Source organism: Ambystoma mexicanum, chromosome 7p, assembly GCF_040938575.1.
Source record: "Ambystoma mexicanum isolate Mex_15411 chromosome 7p, UKY_AmexF1_1, whole genome shotgun sequence".
NCBI lineage: Eukaryota > Metazoa > Chordata > Amphibia > Caudata > Ambystomatidae > Ambystoma > Ambystoma mexicanum.
The window spans coordinates 145,482,567-145,502,156 of NC_090939.1; the positions used below are offsets into that span (position 1 = coordinate 145,482,567).

At 47.5% G+C, this 19,590-nt stretch overlaps 1 protein-coding gene and 1 long non-coding RNA gene across 3 annotated transcripts in view; one reads left to right on the forward strand and one right to left on the reverse strand.

Annotated features, from left to right (window-relative positions):
* MPZL1 (myelin protein zero like 1) overlaps window positions 1-14,128 on the reverse strand; it is a 356,406-nt gene extending 342,278 nt beyond the window's left edge. Inside the window, exon 1 of one of the 2 annotated variants that reach the window (XM_069635931.1) lies at window positions 13,955-14,128. In XM_069635931.1, the coding sequence (XP_069492032.1) occupies window positions 13,955-14,024 (70 nt within the window). In that variant the 5' untranslated portion in view covers window positions 14,025-14,128. The remainder of the gene's footprint in view (window positions 1-13,954) is intronic. The other variant, XM_069635932.1, reaches the window with a different exon arrangement.
* A 127-nt stretch (window positions 14,129-14,255) lies between these two features.
* Window positions 14,256-19,590, forward strand: part of LOC138525761 (uncharacterized) — a 205,975-nt gene continuing 200,640 nt past the window's right edge. The window contains exon 1 of the long non-coding RNA XR_011283421.1: window positions 14,256-14,366. This is a non-coding gene — a long non-coding RNA (uncharacterized lncRNA). The remainder of the gene's footprint in view (window positions 14,367-19,590) is intronic.

Below are 19,590 nucleotides of genomic sequence, written 5' to 3' on the forward strand. Positions count from 1 at the left end.
GCCAGACCTCCCCCCCACCCCCTTGAGCCCCAGTCCCCTCCCTCTCGCACCTACCCCCCCCCCCCCCCCAACTTGGTGCTCCAGCCCTAGACCCTTACCCCAACCTCTCACTGCCCCCCCTTATTTCCCTACCCCAAACCCCCCGCCCCAACCCCCATAACTGCTGTGAGTGGTCAGACCCTTCCCTGGGCCCAACACTCACCTTCCCTCTCCATTGCTGTAGACCCCTTGACTCATCTAACCCACCCTCCCTTCCTCTCTCGCGGGTAGCAGCCAATAGCGTCATGAAACCCAGGGGGGGGGGGGGGATTCCTCCATCCTCCCGGCACCACCAGTGCCAGAACCCCTTCCCCCTTTGCCCACCTCGACTCCCGAGTGGCCAGTTCCTGGAAGTCCATCACCTACCCACCGTCCCCTCCCCTCCTTCCTCAATCCTCCACCTCCTGATGCAGACCCTCTTTAGTCCCCCCCAGCTGGGAGTCCGCCGTATGCGACCTCATGTCCAACCAGTCCCATACCTCCCCTGGGGATGTAAAAAACCATGACTTTCCTCCCGATAACACCTTCAGCCTCGCCGGGAAGAACATCATATACTTGGATAAGTTCCCGGAGTCGACTTCTCACAGCTTCATATGACCTCCTTTGCCGCTGCACCTCCAATGTGAAGTCCGGGAATATCTGCAACTTTGCCTGACCAATTTCATAACAGCCCACTCTACGCGCATCCTGTAAAATGGCATCTTGATCTCGAAAGTTCATGATTTTGGCCACTATCACCCTTGGCGGCGCGCCCAGCGGTGGGGGCCTTCCCAGCACCCTGTGAGCCCTTTCCACTGTGAAGAGTTTAGACAAAGCCTTAATGCCCAACACCCGGAGGGTCAGGTTCTCCACAAATAGTTCTGTACTGGGGCCGCCTTCTTTCTCCGGAACTCCGACCAGACGTATATTGCACCGCCTGGAACGGCCCTCCACATCTTCGGCTCTCACTTCCAACATCCGGGTCGCCCCCACCTGGTTCTTGAGCTTCTGGATGTCATCTTCCACCGTGGAAACCCTCTGTTCCACCTCTGTGACCCTCTCACATACTTTACAGAGGTCTGCCCTCACCAAGGAGACGTCCACTCCCACCTCCTTGATACTTTCCTGAAGGGTGACTCTTGAAGCTTGTATTGCCGCCATTAATGAGTCCAAAGTCACTGCGCCTTCCTCCCCATCAATGGACCTCTCCCCCGCCTGTCGCTCCGGGCTATCCTGCTTAGGAGCCCTATTGTTTGCCTCTGTGTACTTATATGGGCTTGCCCATATTGGACAGGAGGGGCAGGGGGGTGGACACTCCAATCCCTGAATTCAGACTCTCCACCACCAGAAACCTCAAGTGTTCATTCAATGTCCAATCTTGAAGAGGTATTGCGTGACAGACTAGCTATGACTTGTGTCCTTACCCGAAGTTAAGGGCCACTGAGTTCCTCAGTCCTGCCAGGGGTATTTCACTCCCCACCCCCCCTCAGGTATGGGCCATCAAAGTTTTTCTCCCATGCTAGTCTTCTTCACCGTGTGTCTTATCCCTTGCCGATCCCACGCCGCCCAGGCCGCCTCAGCCTGTCTCCTCCACCTTTGCAGTTCCTCAACCACAGCCTCTCATGCACACCAGGATGTCCTCTGCATAGGGCTTCCCCCTTACTCTTCTCCTTTCCCCAACGTCCAGTCCCCTCCGGGGTCTGATGCCACAGCTCGCCACCCGCTCCTCGGGTGTTCCACCTGCCCTCAAGGGGAGGGCGTACCAAACTCTTCTCTGCCCGCACCCCTCTGCTCAGCCTCACCAAACCTTCGATCTCAGCCCAGCCGTTGCGAATGCAGGCCAGGGCTCTGTGCAAGACGGGCTACCTGCACCTCCGTGGCTGCGCTCCTCCGTCTCCAAGCCTCACTCCCATCGGAGGCGTCCGCGGCAGCTCCCGCCCGGCTCTCCGTTCCTCTCATCACGGGTGTCGCTGCAGCGCGCCGGTCAGCCTTCCTTTCAACTCCATCAGCACTCCTCTACGTGGCTTCCCTTCAGCGGACCTGCGCCGCCCCCCAGTGGGTGAGTCTCCTACACCTCCCCCCGCTACAGGCGCTGTTTCCGAGCCACCAGCCATCTCCCTCCTCTCAGGCGGGGATGACCACCACTTGCCTCCAGCTCGCCGCCAACATGCTGAACCTCCACACCTCCTCGGCGACACTCAGTCCTTCCCCGAAGCTCCTTAGATCGCTCCGGTGGCCATCTTAGACCCGCGCGAACCGTCAAACCTCTAGAGTGAAGTTGCTCTGTTTCCCCACCACAATAACTCCCCCAGAGGAGTCAGTCGAATCTCCGGCACTTCGGCTTCCAGTCCCGCTGTTTCCATGCAAAACCATGGGGTTCTTTGTTGCAGATTTCCTCAGGATATCTAACGTGGTCCAGGAGCACTGGGGACCTACGACTTCATTGCTCCGCCGCTGAACATACTTGACGGGGAGATTAAGAGAAAACCAATATAAACCAAAGGTTCACATTCTTAAATCTATGGTACAACTAGAAGGTTTGAGGGAGAAATGGGTGAAGGATGTGGGGGATAGAGGGCGGCACTACAGTACCCCAGGGAAGTAGCAGCAGCAGCCCATCTGAGGCAGATACAATTCAAATACCAGCACAGGATCTACTATTGCAGGGACAAACTAAGGAGGATGGGTAAAGGAGATGACGACACTTGCCCTAAATGCAGGATCCATAGTGGGACTTATATTCACATGGCCTGGCAATGCCCAAAGCTACAGGTACGGGGGAAGGGCGACAAGAGGTAGAAGGGGCCTAGGAGAGACCATTACGCTTGGACCCCAGGGGAGTGTTCCTCGGGATTTGGGGAGAGGAGGAGATGAACAGGTATGACAAGTGATTCCTGGATATAACATGCATAGTGTAAAGGAGCTATAGCAGAGAAGTGGATGAGCCTGAAAGCCCTGACAATCGCAGCGTTGAGATCTGGGATGGATGTTAAAGATATAGGACCAAGCAGTGTACAAATATAGAAACTGCCCGCAGAAGTACGAGAAGATTTGGGGGAAGATGGGGATGAGAGGAAACATAGAATTCGTGGTGGAAAGGACAGTGGTGGAGGTGGGGGGGTGAAGGAGAGGAGAAGGCAGAGAAAAATGTGAAGGGGGGAGAAGAGGTGAGGGAAGCTTTGGATCAAGTGATACAAGTGTCGATGCTTTAATGTTGAATTGATTGTTGCTGTCTTTGGTGAAGCCACTTCTGTGCAAAACCTAATATAAAGTCGTTTAAAAAAGAAAAAACTGTTGCTGTGGATTGAAATCTCATGTCTTAGAGAAAGTCTGAGAAAATGTAAAAAAAAAAATAATAAAAACACGGATATGGGGCACCCACGATTTCCCCTCCCACCCCCACTTTAGTATTGCAAGTAGAAATTAAGAGAGGAGAGCCGAGCCTACTGGGCTGGGCAAGTAGTTTACCTCATTAAGAAATTATCTTCTTAGAAAGAAGTGATGGAGTGCATGAGATTGGCCCTATTCCAAGGACATTGGTAGGTGAGAAAACACCAGGTCAACTGGGAGCCTTACCCTGCAGCTAGAACCGCAAACATTTCCCTTTCTATGGCAGAAAAGATGCTGCACCCAGTTTCTCCACACAAGCAAAAGAGCCGATGCCCTTTAAAATCGAGTTTATATCGCTCTTGGATAGTAACGTAAGGTAACCCAAAGTAAGCACCATCAACTCAAACCTACCTAGACAAAACAAATCCAGGGCATGCCTTGTACATAGTTTCCCACTAAACCTCACTCATCTTTCCTCTGTCAACTCCTCCCTGCCCCTTTGGTCCACTCATCTTGCCCCTTCTCACCCCGTTCATTTGTACAACTGGCTGCTATATTCCCTGCCCATTCAACCACCACCTCTCAAGCAGCCCGTCTCCAAACCCAGGGCAGCAAATAGATCGGTTTAAATTTGATGTCACACCAAGCACAGAATAACCTTCAAAACAAGCACAGAATAACCTTCAAAACACTAGGCATTACTAGGCTTGCTTATTGGGACATGAGACCTAAACAGTTCAACAACAGGTTTACCTAACACAACTACAAGTAGAGCAACACATGCGATTGTGGCTTACTGGGTTTGGCTCTGTAGCTGCGTGGTCTGAATCCAGATAGGATACAACACATTGTAGACTTACAAAATATAAAAGCAAGCAAAAATCTGCATCTTACATAGCTGGGATCACAGCTTACTTCTTACAGATTAGAGACCTACATATTCTTTCAAACTTGTGGTTGTAGACACCTATTTGAAAGCAATGTTGCCTTTCAACAAATAAGCCAAATGTTTATGTTTCAAAACAGATAATTTAACAAATACAAACATGATAAATATCTAACTCCTGAAAAGGGCATGTTTCGCCCTCCCGTGCTTCTTCGAGGCAGATTTATCAAAATGCTAAGATCACATACATGCGTTAAAATGGCTTTACAACCTGGACACAAACATATTTTCTTGAAATCCAAAATGGAACAAAAACCAAAACTTAATTTGACCTTTACCAGTTTACTTTTAAAACTCTATTTTCATTCAGGGTATCTCCAACGTTATAGCGTGACTCGGGGTACACATTTCAAGTTGCAAGCTATTAGGCAGGCATAGACAATCTCCTGCTCCATCAGTTTTCCACATACACAGAGCACCAACCATTTATGACTTGCCAAGAGTAAATTGTTACTAGCTAGTGAATAGTGCAAATTTTGAGGCCTGGAGTGACCCACCTTTAATTAAGTTGTACAAGTTCATTCTGGAGTTGTTCCACTTGTCATTAGTAAAAATAGCCTACTCCTAAACCTCCTTTTTAAAATCGATTTGCTCTCGCCTTTTTATTCCTCTATGTAGGGAGATTAGTTGTCCCATCCATGCGCAGCATTTGGCATCATGGTTTCTACCTTGTATGTTTAAACAACGTAACCTTTTTCAGTTTGGCCCATTTTATTTATTGTGACAATACACAACCTTACACACAGACCATTTTATCGACAATTTCATGATAAAATACAATAAAAACTTTTTTATTTTTAAACACAAGACAACATTCATATCATTAAGCACCTGTATTGCAAATGTAACTTAATTAGATACGACTCTTTCAAAATTTTTATTACACCTATTGTTGCCGAAGTATCCTCCCGTCCGGGCTATTATGTAGCGCTTGCCGCGCGGGTGTCCCTTCCAAACAAAAACCAAAGCAAGAGGCCTGAACGCCACGAGTGCAGCACTGTTAGTTCAGTTGAGATAGCCTGACCATCACTCTGGAGGGTCGAGCCGAGCACTCCGGGACACAAAATTATTACCTGGTTTATCCTCCCTTCTCATTGAAGCAGCGTCCCATTGTCAGGAGGGTTTCTGCACTATTTCTACCGCAGCGGCCCAGGCTCGCTGCTCAGCACCGCCACAAGAACAGCAGGCCCCACCCCATCACGGATGTAGCCGGATCTTAAAAGGAAGGGAGCTCTGGATAGTTTAAGAGGCTGGCGCAGCTACAGGGACATGGCAGGCTGCCCCCCCTGGCCATCCCTCACAAGCACACGCAACGCCTCACCTCCTCCTCCCACCTGGAGGCGGAAGTAGGTATCCCTGAGTCCGACACATCCGGTCTCAGGGCGGGGAGCACTCAGAAGGCGGGGGCTGCCTTCCACTTTGGTTTCCGCAAAACACCCTGCCCCCGCTTGAAGTCTGAGAATTTTTGGAGGTAGTATGTTTTTCAAGCGGGCTGGCCTGCTGTTGGTAGCTTGGTCCCTCTGATGAAGGCAAGTCCTACATTTGTTTCCTGGTAAACGTGCAGCGGGCAACAGCTATATGGAGTGCCGGCAGCCTATTTAGTTACTGTTCTTTGGGCCCGGGCCCTTGGGTTTATAATGCAAGGTTCGACTTGAGCCGCTGAGTCGGGTAGGGTTATTTCTTTGTCTCGCATTTAAATTTTAAAGTTTCTCCCATGCGGCCGACAAGCCGCGTTGTTTCATTGTTCCGAGGCCTGGTTCCAGGCCATGGTTCCATCGCATGGGGAAGCAAAGGGTGATTGATCGTGATGCTTGGGTTTTGTGAATATAAGCCCTATGCTGGAGGTGCGCTATCCTATCTAGATTTAGTATGCAAGGTACATGTCTTATTGGGTGCTGCGGCGGTGGGGAAGGTTAGGATGACTTTTCACTGTCACCTAAAACGCAAAATTAAACTCAAGGGGGTATCCTCACTATCTGCGCTCACAACTATGAAGTATGATAGGCCAAAGAATAGTTTGACAACAAGTTAACTTATAGACACCAAATGGTGTGGGTTTTAATGATGTGAAAAACAAATAAAAATAGCTCAGAGTAATCCAAATTATATCATCTGACGTTAGTGTAGTAAACAAACGCACATAGGTCAAGGTTATCCAGATTATATCATCTTGTCTTCAGTTGATGAGTTCATACATGTGATATTCAGTTTTAGGTGATTCCCTAAGAGTTTGTATTGCAAATTGCAATTAGAAGCACTGCTAGACACATCACACATGTAACATTTGGACAACAAACAATATATAAATGCAATTGAAAAGCAAGTTAGGTCCATCAGGTGGTGTAACGAGGATAGAGGAAACAAAAAAAAGAGAATAATAAGGATTACTTAGTATATTCAAAATCCGAGTGTTTAACAAGGACAACTGAATCAAGGTAATCAAAGTCATATCTTCAGATCATATATGGCTGAGGTAATACACATTTGGTTCATTTTATGGTGATACCCTACAGGTTAGTATTGTGAATTCAAAAAAACGTTTTTTTTTAATAAATTCGAATATCAAAACATGAGTGTGAATGTTATCTGTTGAAACATATTAGTTTGGAACTACTTAGGATAATTTTGACAAGTCTTGAGGATTCAATTTCACCCAACATTGGTTATTGGCCTGTACGGCATACTGATCTACTATATCTGTTTTCCCTTCTTGGAAAAAAGCATGCCGAATCAATCCATCGAGATTAGAGGTAGACACCGTTTTCACCCAGCGCGTAGTATGGGTTAGAATCCAAAAGTTAGTGGCAGTTTAGGGTGATTACTTGCAATTTGAATGAAGCGCGGGAAGGAAATGGTGTAATAGTGCTGGTGCATCTCCGTGTCTTATGATCTTGTACTGTACTGTACGTGTTGTGGTTCTCCTACCACAGTGTAAAATAAACATTAAAATTGTTGATGAGTGAATGCTCAAAATAATCCACTGATATTTGGTTTATGAATAGAAAACAGCTTGATTCAATATATCGCCAGTAGAACCTGAGGCATTATGTATTTACCTCTTGTTAGGACTTCGTAGGCGTGGATGCCACATTCTTGTATTTTCGCGATGTAGTGGTGGTCACAGTTATATCTGTAAAGATATTACGAATGATCATGTGCTCCGTGGGTTCAGATGATATGTATTTAACAAAATGCCCATCTATTCGTTTAGTAAATTGCGTTGTGTGTGGGCGCGTTAAGCTAACTTACCAGTATGTTGCCATTATGGCGCGTGGCTCTCTCTGCTCAATAGCAGAATGATGCTGTAGTGAAGCAGTGAGCGTCGGCTGCTGCTTCTGGTTGCCAAGTGATACAGTAGTTCACTTCTGGTCAGGTGACTCATGACTATCACATTGTATGGCAACCATTTCCGTTACTAGGAGTAACTTTCCCCGAGTGTTGCTTACTGACTGAAGAAACTGTGAGATATTGGGATTTAGCGAAAAACATGTCTCAGGTTAAAAGACGCGGTTTGACATAAAAGAGCAACTAACACATGTGAGATAGTGATCTGCACGGCATATATGTCTAAATAAATATCAAAATTGCACTTAGAGTTGGTAGTTGTTAAAAGGGCGGAAAAGTAATTTCTACTAGCATAAAGAATCAGATCTATATATCATACTGGATCTGGGTGAAAAGATGAAGCTATGCATTTTAAATTGTGCATGTAAAATACACCCCAAACATAAGTAGTCCTATAATGCAGGTCCATTCGGTAGTATAAAAAATTCCAAATATTTCCAAAAACTACAAGAACGTGTGATACTTCTAATGTTGGCCAGTAATGCAGTATAGTTGGAAAAAGTGCACAGAGGCGTTCTGTTGACATTAGAATATAGTCTAATACCTCAAATGTTTGATAATATATAGACTTGTTTGTTAACAGATTCATAGGAAGACATTGAGCTCATGTTCCCGATTGAGTCCGAGTAGAAGAGTGTTATTGACATATCATACGTGCTTCCCGTTGTCACAGTCTGAATTGTCTATCGCCACCTCCCACATGTGGTTTGATCCATTGTAAGCCGATGAATCTGATGTCCTTTCGATGGTCCAACTGGTGGCGAGTTTGCCAGTGTATGGCAAAGGTTAGTTTCGGATCCTTACTGTTAAGGTTGGAAAAGTGTTCATGAATCCTGACTCGCAATTCGCGGATGGTACTGCCTACATACATTTTCTTACACACGCATTGGATTCCATAAATTACATATTTGGAGCGACAACTGATGAAATACTTCTTGTAACCCCCCCCCCATGGCATTTAAAAACCTTTGGGGAGATAGTTACAAGAACCACATTTGTGGAACCCAACTGGTTTAGTAGTTGAGCATAATCAATCCATCTGTCTGATGGGGTCAGGTTTCAGGAAAGAGGGGCTGAGTACTACCACTAACTTTTGGATTCTAACCCATACTACGCTCTGCGTGAAAACACGGTGTCTACCTCTAATCTCGATGGATTGATTCGTCATGCTTTTTTCCACAAGAAGGCAAAACAGATATAGTATATCAGTATGCCGTACAGGCCAATAACCAATGTTGGGTGAAATTGAATCCTCAAGACTTGTCAAAATTATCCTAAGCAGTTCCAAACTAATATGTTTCAACAGATAACATTCACACTCATGTTTTGATATTCGAATTTATAAACTTTTTTGAATTCACAATACTAACCTGTAGGGTATCACCATAAAATGAACCAAATGTGTATTACCTCAGCCATATATGATCTGAAGATATGACCGATTACCTTGATTCAGTTGTCCTTGTTAAACACTCGGGTTTTGTATATACTAAGTAATCCTTATTATTTTTTCTCTCCCTTTTTTGTTTCCTCTATCCTCGTTACACCACCTGATGGACCTAACTTGCTTTTCAATTGTATTTATATATTGTTTGTTGTCCAAATATTACATGTGTGATGTGTCTAGCAGTGCTGTAACAATCATCATACGCCCCGAGGACGACCCTAGAGGGTCAAAACACGTGTTGGCGTGACTTTATCTCAATTACCATTTAGGTTACCTCTAACCATTACCCATAGATGTCAGAATCTTATGTCGTGGCGTTCTCAATTATCAATTGGGTTACATCTCACCATTACCCATGGGTGTTTGAAAGTATCTTTTTGCGATATGTATCTTACTGACATGGTGACTTTGTACTTCTACTTGCAATACTAACACTTAGGGAATCACATGTATGAACTCATCAACTGAAGACGATGATATAATCTGGATAACCTTGACCTATGTGTGTTTGTTTACTACACTAACATCAGATGATATAATATGGATTACTCCGAGCCATGTGCGTTTGTTTTTCACATCAATAAAACCCACACATTTGATGTCTATAAGTTAATTTGTTGTCAAACTATTATTTGGCCTATCATACTTCATAGTTGTGAGCGCAGATAGTGAAGATAACCCCTTGAGTTTCGTGATGTGCGTGTCATCGTCCCGTTCTGGATTCGCGATGCGGCCGCCGTTGTGTATTTCACGCTGGACAGGCAAGTCTGGAGAAACGTACAGGCAGGTATTTAGGAAGGTCACAGCCTTTGCCCTCTTGACCCGAGTGGCGCGGGAAGACACAGGACATGTTGCCCAGTAGCGACTGGTTTAGAAATACAGACAGGATTTTAAAGCGCCCACGTTTCAGGGAATGGGCTTAATGTTCAAATTAACGATTCGAAATTGCTGATTAACTCTGGCCTCTGACTGCCCTGATTTTATGACCACCTGCACCTTTTTCTTGTTATATGCAACCCAACTGGGCCAACCTTGAGGACGTTGCTAAGGGGTAAAGTTACTGCTACCGGCCCCTGGAAGCCTATAGATTTCATGTCCAGTGAAAAGTTTAGGAGTACGAAGCTGCATTCCTTGAAGAGAGTTTGCCCGTGTCGGGTAAAGGGATCATTTAATTAAAGGTTTGTAATGTTATGCCTGGTTTTCATAAGGGGGATTACCTGTTTTGGAATAGGACTGGTTTCTCTAAATTGTGACATACGGTCACTTGGTGCCGCTTGTTTTGGGGCCTTCGGCTTGCAAATTGGATGACAATTGCTGCTTCTCTAATAACTTAGCAGTTCTATACTTAATACTAACATTAATAGGGACACCGATGCAGATAGTTGAGAACAGTAGATGTATTGGGAAGTGGTGGATTATTATTTTCTCATGACAAAAATTCAGCACATTTGCTTGGAAAATCTCTGCGAAGTCAGCGGCAACTACAGGCAAAGGGCTGGGCAATTAATAGAGGCAGTCCGACTGGTCAGCGGTCCGCAGTGGTCTGCACTTGAGCCACAGATCATAGGTTTGGATCCCTACAAGGCCCACTCCGGGGTTCATAAACAAGTTGGATTTGGCAGTAAAAGTAATACAAGTAAAATATGTCCTATGGGAAGATCATATTCAAGGGATGCTGGAGGGAGTGGGGGCAACACGGCAGGGAAAGACAGGAGTTGCCCCCCCATATAAAGTTGGAGGTTTTTGGACAACAGAGTTTACATAGCAGTGTTGCATTAAATAAAGTACGTCTGACAAATGGACATACAAAGGAAAGCATTAAGAAGGGGGTATGTTGGGTCCTCGAGTAAGAACAGATAAGGGAAGGAGAATGTATCTCGGCTCCCCTCCCCGCCACACTAATAGACCCTATGTACCAGTTGACGGTGGGTCTGTGGCGGTCGCCAAAGATTCAGCATGGCAGTACAAGGTTGCCATTTAGAACCATCTAAATACCCCCACCCCATAGGATTATGGCATTACAGACCCACAGGGCCCATCATCACAGATGGGGCCAACTGGGAGGTATTGTTCTGCATACTTACGGTGTCAATAACAGACTTATGTTTATGTGTTGTCATAGGGAAGAGAGATTTCTGTGGAGGATGAGGACCGCCTCAGGTTGGTCTCAGGGGTATGGTCATGAGCACAGCAGAAGTGCCCAGTGGTAAGGTGGGACACTCTCACAGGGTACAGGCTGGGTGGTAAGACTGGATGGATAGCTTCAGTACATCGACAATTTAAAAATGAGTTTTTTTATGTACAATTCGAGGGTCCAAAAATGGAAGACATGTGCATGGTTTTTGTTGGACACCAGGCCTTCAATGGTACAAGAGACTGGGAGGACGGGGCCACTTGTAAGATATTAGGGCATTTTCTTTTCCAGACAGTTCAAAAGGCCAACTAAGAGAAAGCAGGCTACGGCCAAAGGGGTGGAACACCACCTAACATGATGGGTGACTGAGCATTAAGATGCGACAGCCCAGCAAACTGGGGGCTCACATGGTATTTATTGGACAGAGAAATTGAAGGAATAGCAACCAGTTTGGAGCATACTTCACGGTATTAATGACGCTTGAGGGCCCCCAGGGTTATTGAACAAGGTCAGTATCAGCAGTACTACCTTACAAGAGGATGTGGAAGTAATAGAAAAGGTGCACTGACACAGGGCTCCTCTATATAGCGGAAAGGTTGTAAACACGGCTCAATAATGCTTAACTGATGGTTTCAAGAGCACGGATAGTCCATGGGTTGAGCGCTCTGCAGCAATATGGGTTTGGGAACGGCACACCACAGGTAGATATCCTGGCTGGGTACAATAAAACATTACATTTTCTTTCGAAGTGAGCGCCAACTACATTGGGGTGGATGAACAAGTGATTATGAATATGTGCTACGAACAACACTGGCAGAAAAGTGAAACCCGTGGGGGCCCCATTATGTGGGTATACCAACAACTGCTACCTGCACACTGGGGAGGTAACACAGAGAGAAAGCCCCAGGGTGCAACCTGCCGGTTATCAGTTTATGAAATCACTGCAGGTCTGGGAGACTGCACAATGGGGGCTGTAACTCAGCTTTTAGAATGTACAATTTGGTTTGTGACATGGTTATACCAGAGGTGGGCCATTCTCGAACAGAAACTGGTGATCCACACAGGAGTTATGGGAAAGTGATAGACTTGTCAGTCAGGTACCAAAGGCAGTCTGCTCCCAATGGAGCAGAAGAGTATGTGATACATATGAAGGTTATGGGAGTGACAGACCTGGCAGACAGATGCCAGGGGCTCTCATGGCAGGGAGTTAATGTTTTTCCCCCGTGGGGGTGGGGGGTTCACAGCCCTGGACGGGGCAGAATGTGCATAAACAGGCATAGGTATGAGATGTGCATGCAAAGGAGCATAGGTATCGGGGCAAAGCGTGGCAGAGTTGGGATGCGGTCCAAGCCGTAGAGGAGAACTTGGACACTGTGGTTGCGGCCACGAGCGGTTCCGGAATGGCTGCACTCGAGCCAAAACCGGTCGATGGGCACTGACTCCCCTTAGGGACAGCTGACACTGTCACCTGAAGTCAGTGGTCCAGAGAAAGACTGACTGGCAGTCATGGAAACCAGAAGCGGATGGTCGCTCTTTGCAAATGGCCAACAGGGAGTGGCACAGGTCACCCCTTAGTTTATAATCTTGTATTACTGCTGTTGCTGGGACCGCCCTGAGTTTTGTGCTCCAATAAACTGTGATCTTTGTGTTTCTAAGTTTTGCAACTGTTTCTGTGTGGATTATTATGAGCCCATTAGACCCTGGTCTCATTGTGCTTTTACTATTATGTGGGGGGGAGCGGGGTCGCTGCAGGCATATGCAGCACAGCAAGGACACCCCTTACAGGCCCCAGACTCCTACTGACCGTGGGAGCCAGCCTCGGTTGGCCCGAGTAGGAAGGACATTGGGGCCACCTCCATGCTGCTACCCAGAGAACAGCCATCCAACCACAGAGGAAAGGCAGGCTAATTAGCCTTCCAAGTGAGGATTCTTGAAAACTATTTCCATTTTCTAAACTGCACCATACATTTTTTTTAAATGACTACTTTAATGTTGTAAATGCAGTAAGACAGTGTGTCATGCATTACCACCTTTTAAAAAAAATACAAAATCGACGAGTGTACTGGGACGGAGACAACCAACATAACATCAGAATACTAATATACCATACACCAGCATTTATTTGTCCGCCTTTCCTGGTGTTGTGCATTTGCCCTAAGGCGTTTGGAGTTTTCCCACACCGATTGCCTTTCCTGTCCCAGCCCAGATCGGCACACCCAGGGTAACCTACGAACTCAGGTAAGAGGCGGGATTAAGTAATACACCAAAGACGTGTTACCGTGCCCCTAAACCCCACAAACTTCTTAGTATAGGTAGAAATGTGCATATTTGCCTTTCTCAACCCCCTATATACTTGTGTCCCCTACATGGGTTACCTGCTTAGGTGCTCTGAAACGGTACTAACGTAAATTAGCACATTCCAAAACAATAAATACAGCACGATACAAATGCAGACCAGTCTTCAATCATTGGTCCCTTTGGCTACCTCGCTCTAGAGCCCTTAAGCTCCATCATTAACTGCCCTACGGCTCCCTCGGGTCCGCTTTTGTCACCAAGATCCAACCCATTCTCCACCTTTAGCTACTCGCCTCTCTCCCCCTTACGTCCTCTCCCTACCTCCCTCTGCTCCGTGACCGTTTCCTACTTCCAGTCCACACTCCCAGTTCCCTGATAAGAGAGCGAGAACGTCACTATTCCACTCGAAACACAGACCCAGGGTGATCAGAGCACTCACCGAAGCCCAGCGAGAGGCACACAACTGCCAACAACCTCCATCGAGTTGCGAACGAAGACCCAACTGCCATTATCCTTTATCGGCCCGTTCGCTAGTGCAGCCAGACAGACGCCCCTTCCAAGCCTTAACGGCCCCGCCCTCCGCCTTCTCCCATTGATGGAAACAGAACAACATACACTCTACATCTGGATTGGACAAACTTGTTGTCAATCACGATCACCGAAACGGTATTTTTTCTATGTCTATTGCGGCTGTCCTGGTTGGTGGACGGTTGTGCAAACTCAGGCTGGCTGCCTGGCAGCCTTAGCGGTGGCACTCTTTTGTTCACGCGCAGGAGGAAGTGCTGTATTTATCCTATTGGTTCACACGTGCGTGAGTGAGGCAATGGACGCAGGTAGCACCCATGCCACCGGTAGGTAAACCCGCCAGTGTCCTATGAGAAAATAAGGTTATTCCGTATTCCTTAAAAGAAATCAATAGGTTTTAAACGACACCTCCAATGATTTAGCCTTCAATTTCCGGTCCACTTTGAATGCTCTACCATTCTTTTACAGCCTTCAGGCCATTAGCTACCAGGACTGTTTGAGTTGGAACTTGCAGTTTTTATTCCGGGGATTACTCATGATTTTCGCGGCTTTTAGTACATTTTTAGGGTATTTGGGTCACACGCAATTTTCTCGGGGTCCCCTGTTTTTCCCCTATGGACACATGTAACCTGTGTTTTTGGTACACATCATATTCGTTAAAGATTGCCGTGTATACTGAAAACCTGAACATTCATGTTTTCGTCCTTACCCCCATTGGCTGATTTGCCGTTTTTTTTGTAGCCGCAAACTCGTTTTTAGTTTTGTTTACAACCAACAGCTGGTAGCCCAGCGAACGGGGGCAAGATAAATACATTTGTAGAAAGTCAGGGATGTATGCAAATCAAATCACATAGTAAAGGTATGGGCACCATCAACAACACACTATTCCCCAGGAACAATCAGCCAATGCCCAGAGAAACCTCAAAGGACCCATCCCTGGGGTTACGAACGTTAAGCCTTTAGTGCCTGATAACGTGCTCTGATCAGCCCACAAAGCAGCCCCGCAAAACTCCTGCAGGGACTCCCAGGGAAGCAGCCATCCCCCTAGTGGAAATAATTTGTACATGTTCTTGGATAGGCAACCTGGCAGACACGTACGTCATGGAAATGACAGTCTTGATTCAACAACTGATGGACACTACTGAGGCATTCCGACCAGCACCAGCTGGCCCAAAGGTAACAAGAGGACTGTCGGAAAGGCTCAGTCCTTGACAGGTACTGCAACACTGTCCTCAGGACATCAATGGAGTACCACGCCACCCCCTCTGGACCCTGAGGATTCTGAAGAAACTCTGGGGGAACCAGCTCCTGAGACTGTGGAACTGCAACGCTGCTTTAGGAAGAAACTTGGGGTCACAGCTCAATACAAAAGCATATGGGAGGACTTGCAAAAAGGGGGGGGCACACAACAAAGTCCCCTCCTACCCAGCCTACATCAAAGTCCCCAGCGCCCCCAACCTATGAACCAAAGTGATAGCAATCAAGAAGGCAGTGCTGAGCGTGAGATGATAGATGTCGATGTCAGCAAGATGCTCAGGGAGAACCCTGGGGGAACTTCAAGACCAGGGGCAGCTCCCACAGAGGAGCATCCTTAGAAGAACAGGGGTGAGAAGAAGCCTGACCCACGGCATCACCTTCCATCCTCCTCGTAGAATCTCCCTTGAGGATCTTAATGGAAGCCATTGGGAGTGAAGAGTGGACACTGCAAGCCCCTTGTCAAAGCCCTCCTGGAGGAACTGGCGCACGGAAGGAAGCCCACATGGAAGGGGGGACCCTGGTCCTCCCACACCAAGCCAGGAAATGCCCCTGGTGCCTCACATATGTCTACAAAGTAGAAGGCCACCTAGCACACAGGTTAGAGGCAACCACTGGGCCCGAAAACCCTAGCAGTCAACTGAGACCTCACAATTTCCAGATTGCCCCTTGAATCTTCCGGACATCGCGCCCCAGCAAGGCTTACAGAGAGCGAGGCCACTTCGGTATCAATCAAGGGTCATGACACTGGAGGTCCAGGAGAGAATGGAACCACGCCTGCCCGGGCCACTAGGAGGACCAACACCCTGCACACAATGATCCTCTGAACCACCCGGGGAGGAGGGGAATGGGAGGAAAGGCATACAAGAGACCCTGTAGCCAGTACAGATTCAGGGCATCCATCCGCCACAATCCTAAGGCCTGGCACCAGAGGTAGAAGAGGGTGGACCTTCGTCGACAAAGGGGAAACAGTGATCCACCCTCGGACACCTGAACTTGTGACAGATCTCTGAAAAGACCCTGTCTGACAGCACCAGGTCTTGAGGGGAGGGAAACTATCTGCTGAGGTTATCTGCCTGGATGTTGTCCACCCCAAAGAAGCTATCTGAGAGACCAGGGCTTCAAGGGACTGAGACCCTGTGCCCCCTGACAGTTCTAATAAACCAGAACAGTAGTGTTGTTAGTCCTGAACACCACGGCTCGGCCCTCCACGGACACGCCGAAAGCTGACAGGACTCGGTAAATGGCACATAGATCCTTCCAGTTGGACGAACGGGGACGCGCTGCCGGGGATCACAACCACTGAGCCGTCTGAGACCGCCACCCCCCCACACCTGTAGGAAGAGGATTCATCATGGCGCACACCAGATCCACCCCCCTCCAGAGATTTTTGGCAATTGACTACCACAGAAGCCCCTGTTTCAGACCCAAGGAAACTGGGGCCTGAGTCTCATAAGCCTGAGAAGCAAGGAGCCAGTGATCCAGGATATAGGAGACCAGGGGGTGCAGATGGTGGCAGGCCCACTGGACCTGAAAAACACAGGAGTCCATGTGACCCTGTAGAGTCAGCGACAGATATGCTGGGACCCTTTGCAGCAGTAGCCACTAAACCCTCTCCCGGGGCAAGTAGCCCTTCCCCACCCGAGTGCAAAACTGGACCCCAATGAACACCAGTTCCCGGGAGGACACCAAATGGGACTTCCGCCAGTTGATCAGAAACCTCCATTCCTGGAGGGTCCCGGCAGACCAAGCAAAGATGCGCCAAGACCTTCCCCCACAGATCCGCTTTGACCTGCCAATCATCCAAATAGGGGAAGAGTTGAATCCCATTCAAGTGACAGTGTGCCACCAGAGAAACCACCAACTTGGTGAAAATCCTCTGGGCTGAGCGCAACCCAAAAGGAAGAACCTGGAACTGAAAAAGCAGAGCCCCCACAGTGAATCAGAAGAATTGTCTCTGGGAAGTGTAAGGAAGGCATGGTATCAAACAGTGAAGTGTGAGAAAGGTGTCTCTGTAGCCAGTCCCCAGGGATCTATCATCCAGGTGGCCAGGACACACCCATCGCTATTGGATCCGGTTCCTGGGGGTGGACCAGTGAGGGAGGATCAAAAGACTTTGATCTATAAACTGTGTGAAAGCAAGGGAAGCAAATCCCGAGAGGGGTAAAGTCTAAAGTCCCAAGAAACAGTGTTGGCAGATGTAAAATCGGACAGAGGGATGTCCGCTATAAACTGTTTGAAAAGAAATTGAGAAAACAAGGGAAGTGAATCCTCCTGAAAACGCAGGAGATGGGTCAGCGCCCAGAAGAGGGGGACCCAGGGGTGAACCCATCACCAAGCGAATATTGTAAACAAACTTTCATTTGTTAAAGGAACTTTTGTTTTTGTTAGCTGAACATATGATGATTATTATAGTTTATTTATATAGCGCCCATACACAATGTGCCTCAAAGCACTTCATGGTAAGGGAGGGAACAAGGGAAAATACAATGACATTCTTACAGGCAATGAACAGCAAGGATGTGAAATGAACTATCATACTCAGCCTGACGACATTTCAGATAGTGCAAGAGCTAAGGCATAGATAAGGAAGGGAGGGGGGGAGTGGGAAGGAAATGGAAACAGTCGACTAGTGTACTAGGCCTGACAACATTTCTGGTAGAGCCGGAGAAAGCAAAAGGTGATGGTGGGGTGCGGAAAGGGAGGGGGCGAACAAAACAATAGACTATCGTACTAGGTCTGACGACATTTCAGATAGTGCAGGAGAGGGGGGAGGAAAAAACCAAGTAAGGGGAGGGGGGAGGAGACAGACAAGGTTGCTATCATACTAGGTCCAGGGAGAATTGTGATAGAGTAAGTGCATAGAAGAAAGTAAGGGGAGGAGGGGATGAGATAGGAAAAGGGAGAAAGGAAGAGGAGGAGAGAACACAGAGTAAGCAGTCGAGAAGCAAGAGGGGAGAGCTAATACACTTGCAGAAGTCGGTAGTAACACATATTGTTGCAAGCCTGGATACAAGATGAAGATGGGAACAGCTTGATTCAGGGCCACCAGGAGAAACGGTGATGCACTGTGAATCAATGAAGTCCATACAAGTCAAATCCAGCATTGGCCACAAGAGGGTGTTGGTGAAACCAGAATGTAGCAGGACAGACTACTTCAGAAGTAGGGCGGAGGGGGGGCAGGGGGAGCAGGGTAGAAGAATCAAGCAAAACAGGCAACACCTGTGTGCGAGAAGGGGGTGCACAAGGGAACATCATGGGCGACAAGAGAGGGTGGGGATGGCCTGTGGGGACAGAGAGAGTAAACACATGTTGGTGCATGCTTACCTGCTTTCTAAGCAGGGGTTCAGGCCCTCGGTCCGAACAGTTCAAAACAGGAATTGACATTTTCTTCGACTGCCCTTCGCTTCAGACGCCCGGGCACGAGAAGCCCTTGATCTAAGGGTCAAGAGCAGGAAGGAAGAGGCAGGGCTAAAAAGGTGGGCAGTGCTTAGGCCAGGTGACCAAGATTCACTTGCACCTGCTCCCCATGCCAGGCCCTCAAAGGCAAGAGACTTTCAAGTGAGACGAGACTTGGCCATCAAGGGTCCTGAAAGCTGCCATTAGAACTGTCGTTTCGTGCCGGAGAAGCCCAAGACTGTACTGTGCTCCAAGCTCCCATCTTACCCCATGTACAAAACGTGTTAAGGGAGACTCAGGCTACCACACCCGGACATATTATTTGAGAACACTTCTTTCTTTTCTTGAAAACTATTCCACATCCTTGTATTATTTGTAAGGTTTGGCAGTAGGTTTCTTAGTATTGGCCCTTTCATTTGACACAAAGCCACTGTTTTTTGAGGTGCAGTGATGATGTGTTGAGGTATGTGTCTGGTTGTTTGGAAGAAAGGGAGGTGTGTTATGATGGGTGTTTGGTTATGTGGAAGGAAGGGAGGTGTTATGAATGGTTTTCCTATAATCTGTTTATCCTCCTGTTGAATCCTTCCCTCTGAATGCATGGTGTGTGAATGCAAAGTATGAGTTTATGAATGGAATGGAATGCCAGGAGTGTGACTGACTGGAATGTTGAGTGTTTATGAAATTCCACCCAGGGCAGTTGGTGATGATGGAGCCTGGGCGGTGGGAGCGAGTGGGCTCCCCTCTGACAGTACTTCCTATTCCCTTTATGTACCTCATGAGACCTTATTGATATTGTAACCTGATTAAAGCATCTTGAAGAATACCTGCAGCCTGCCACTGTATCCTTTATGAGTAACCCTGATGCTATCATAACAATAAGCTATTATTCCCCCTGGG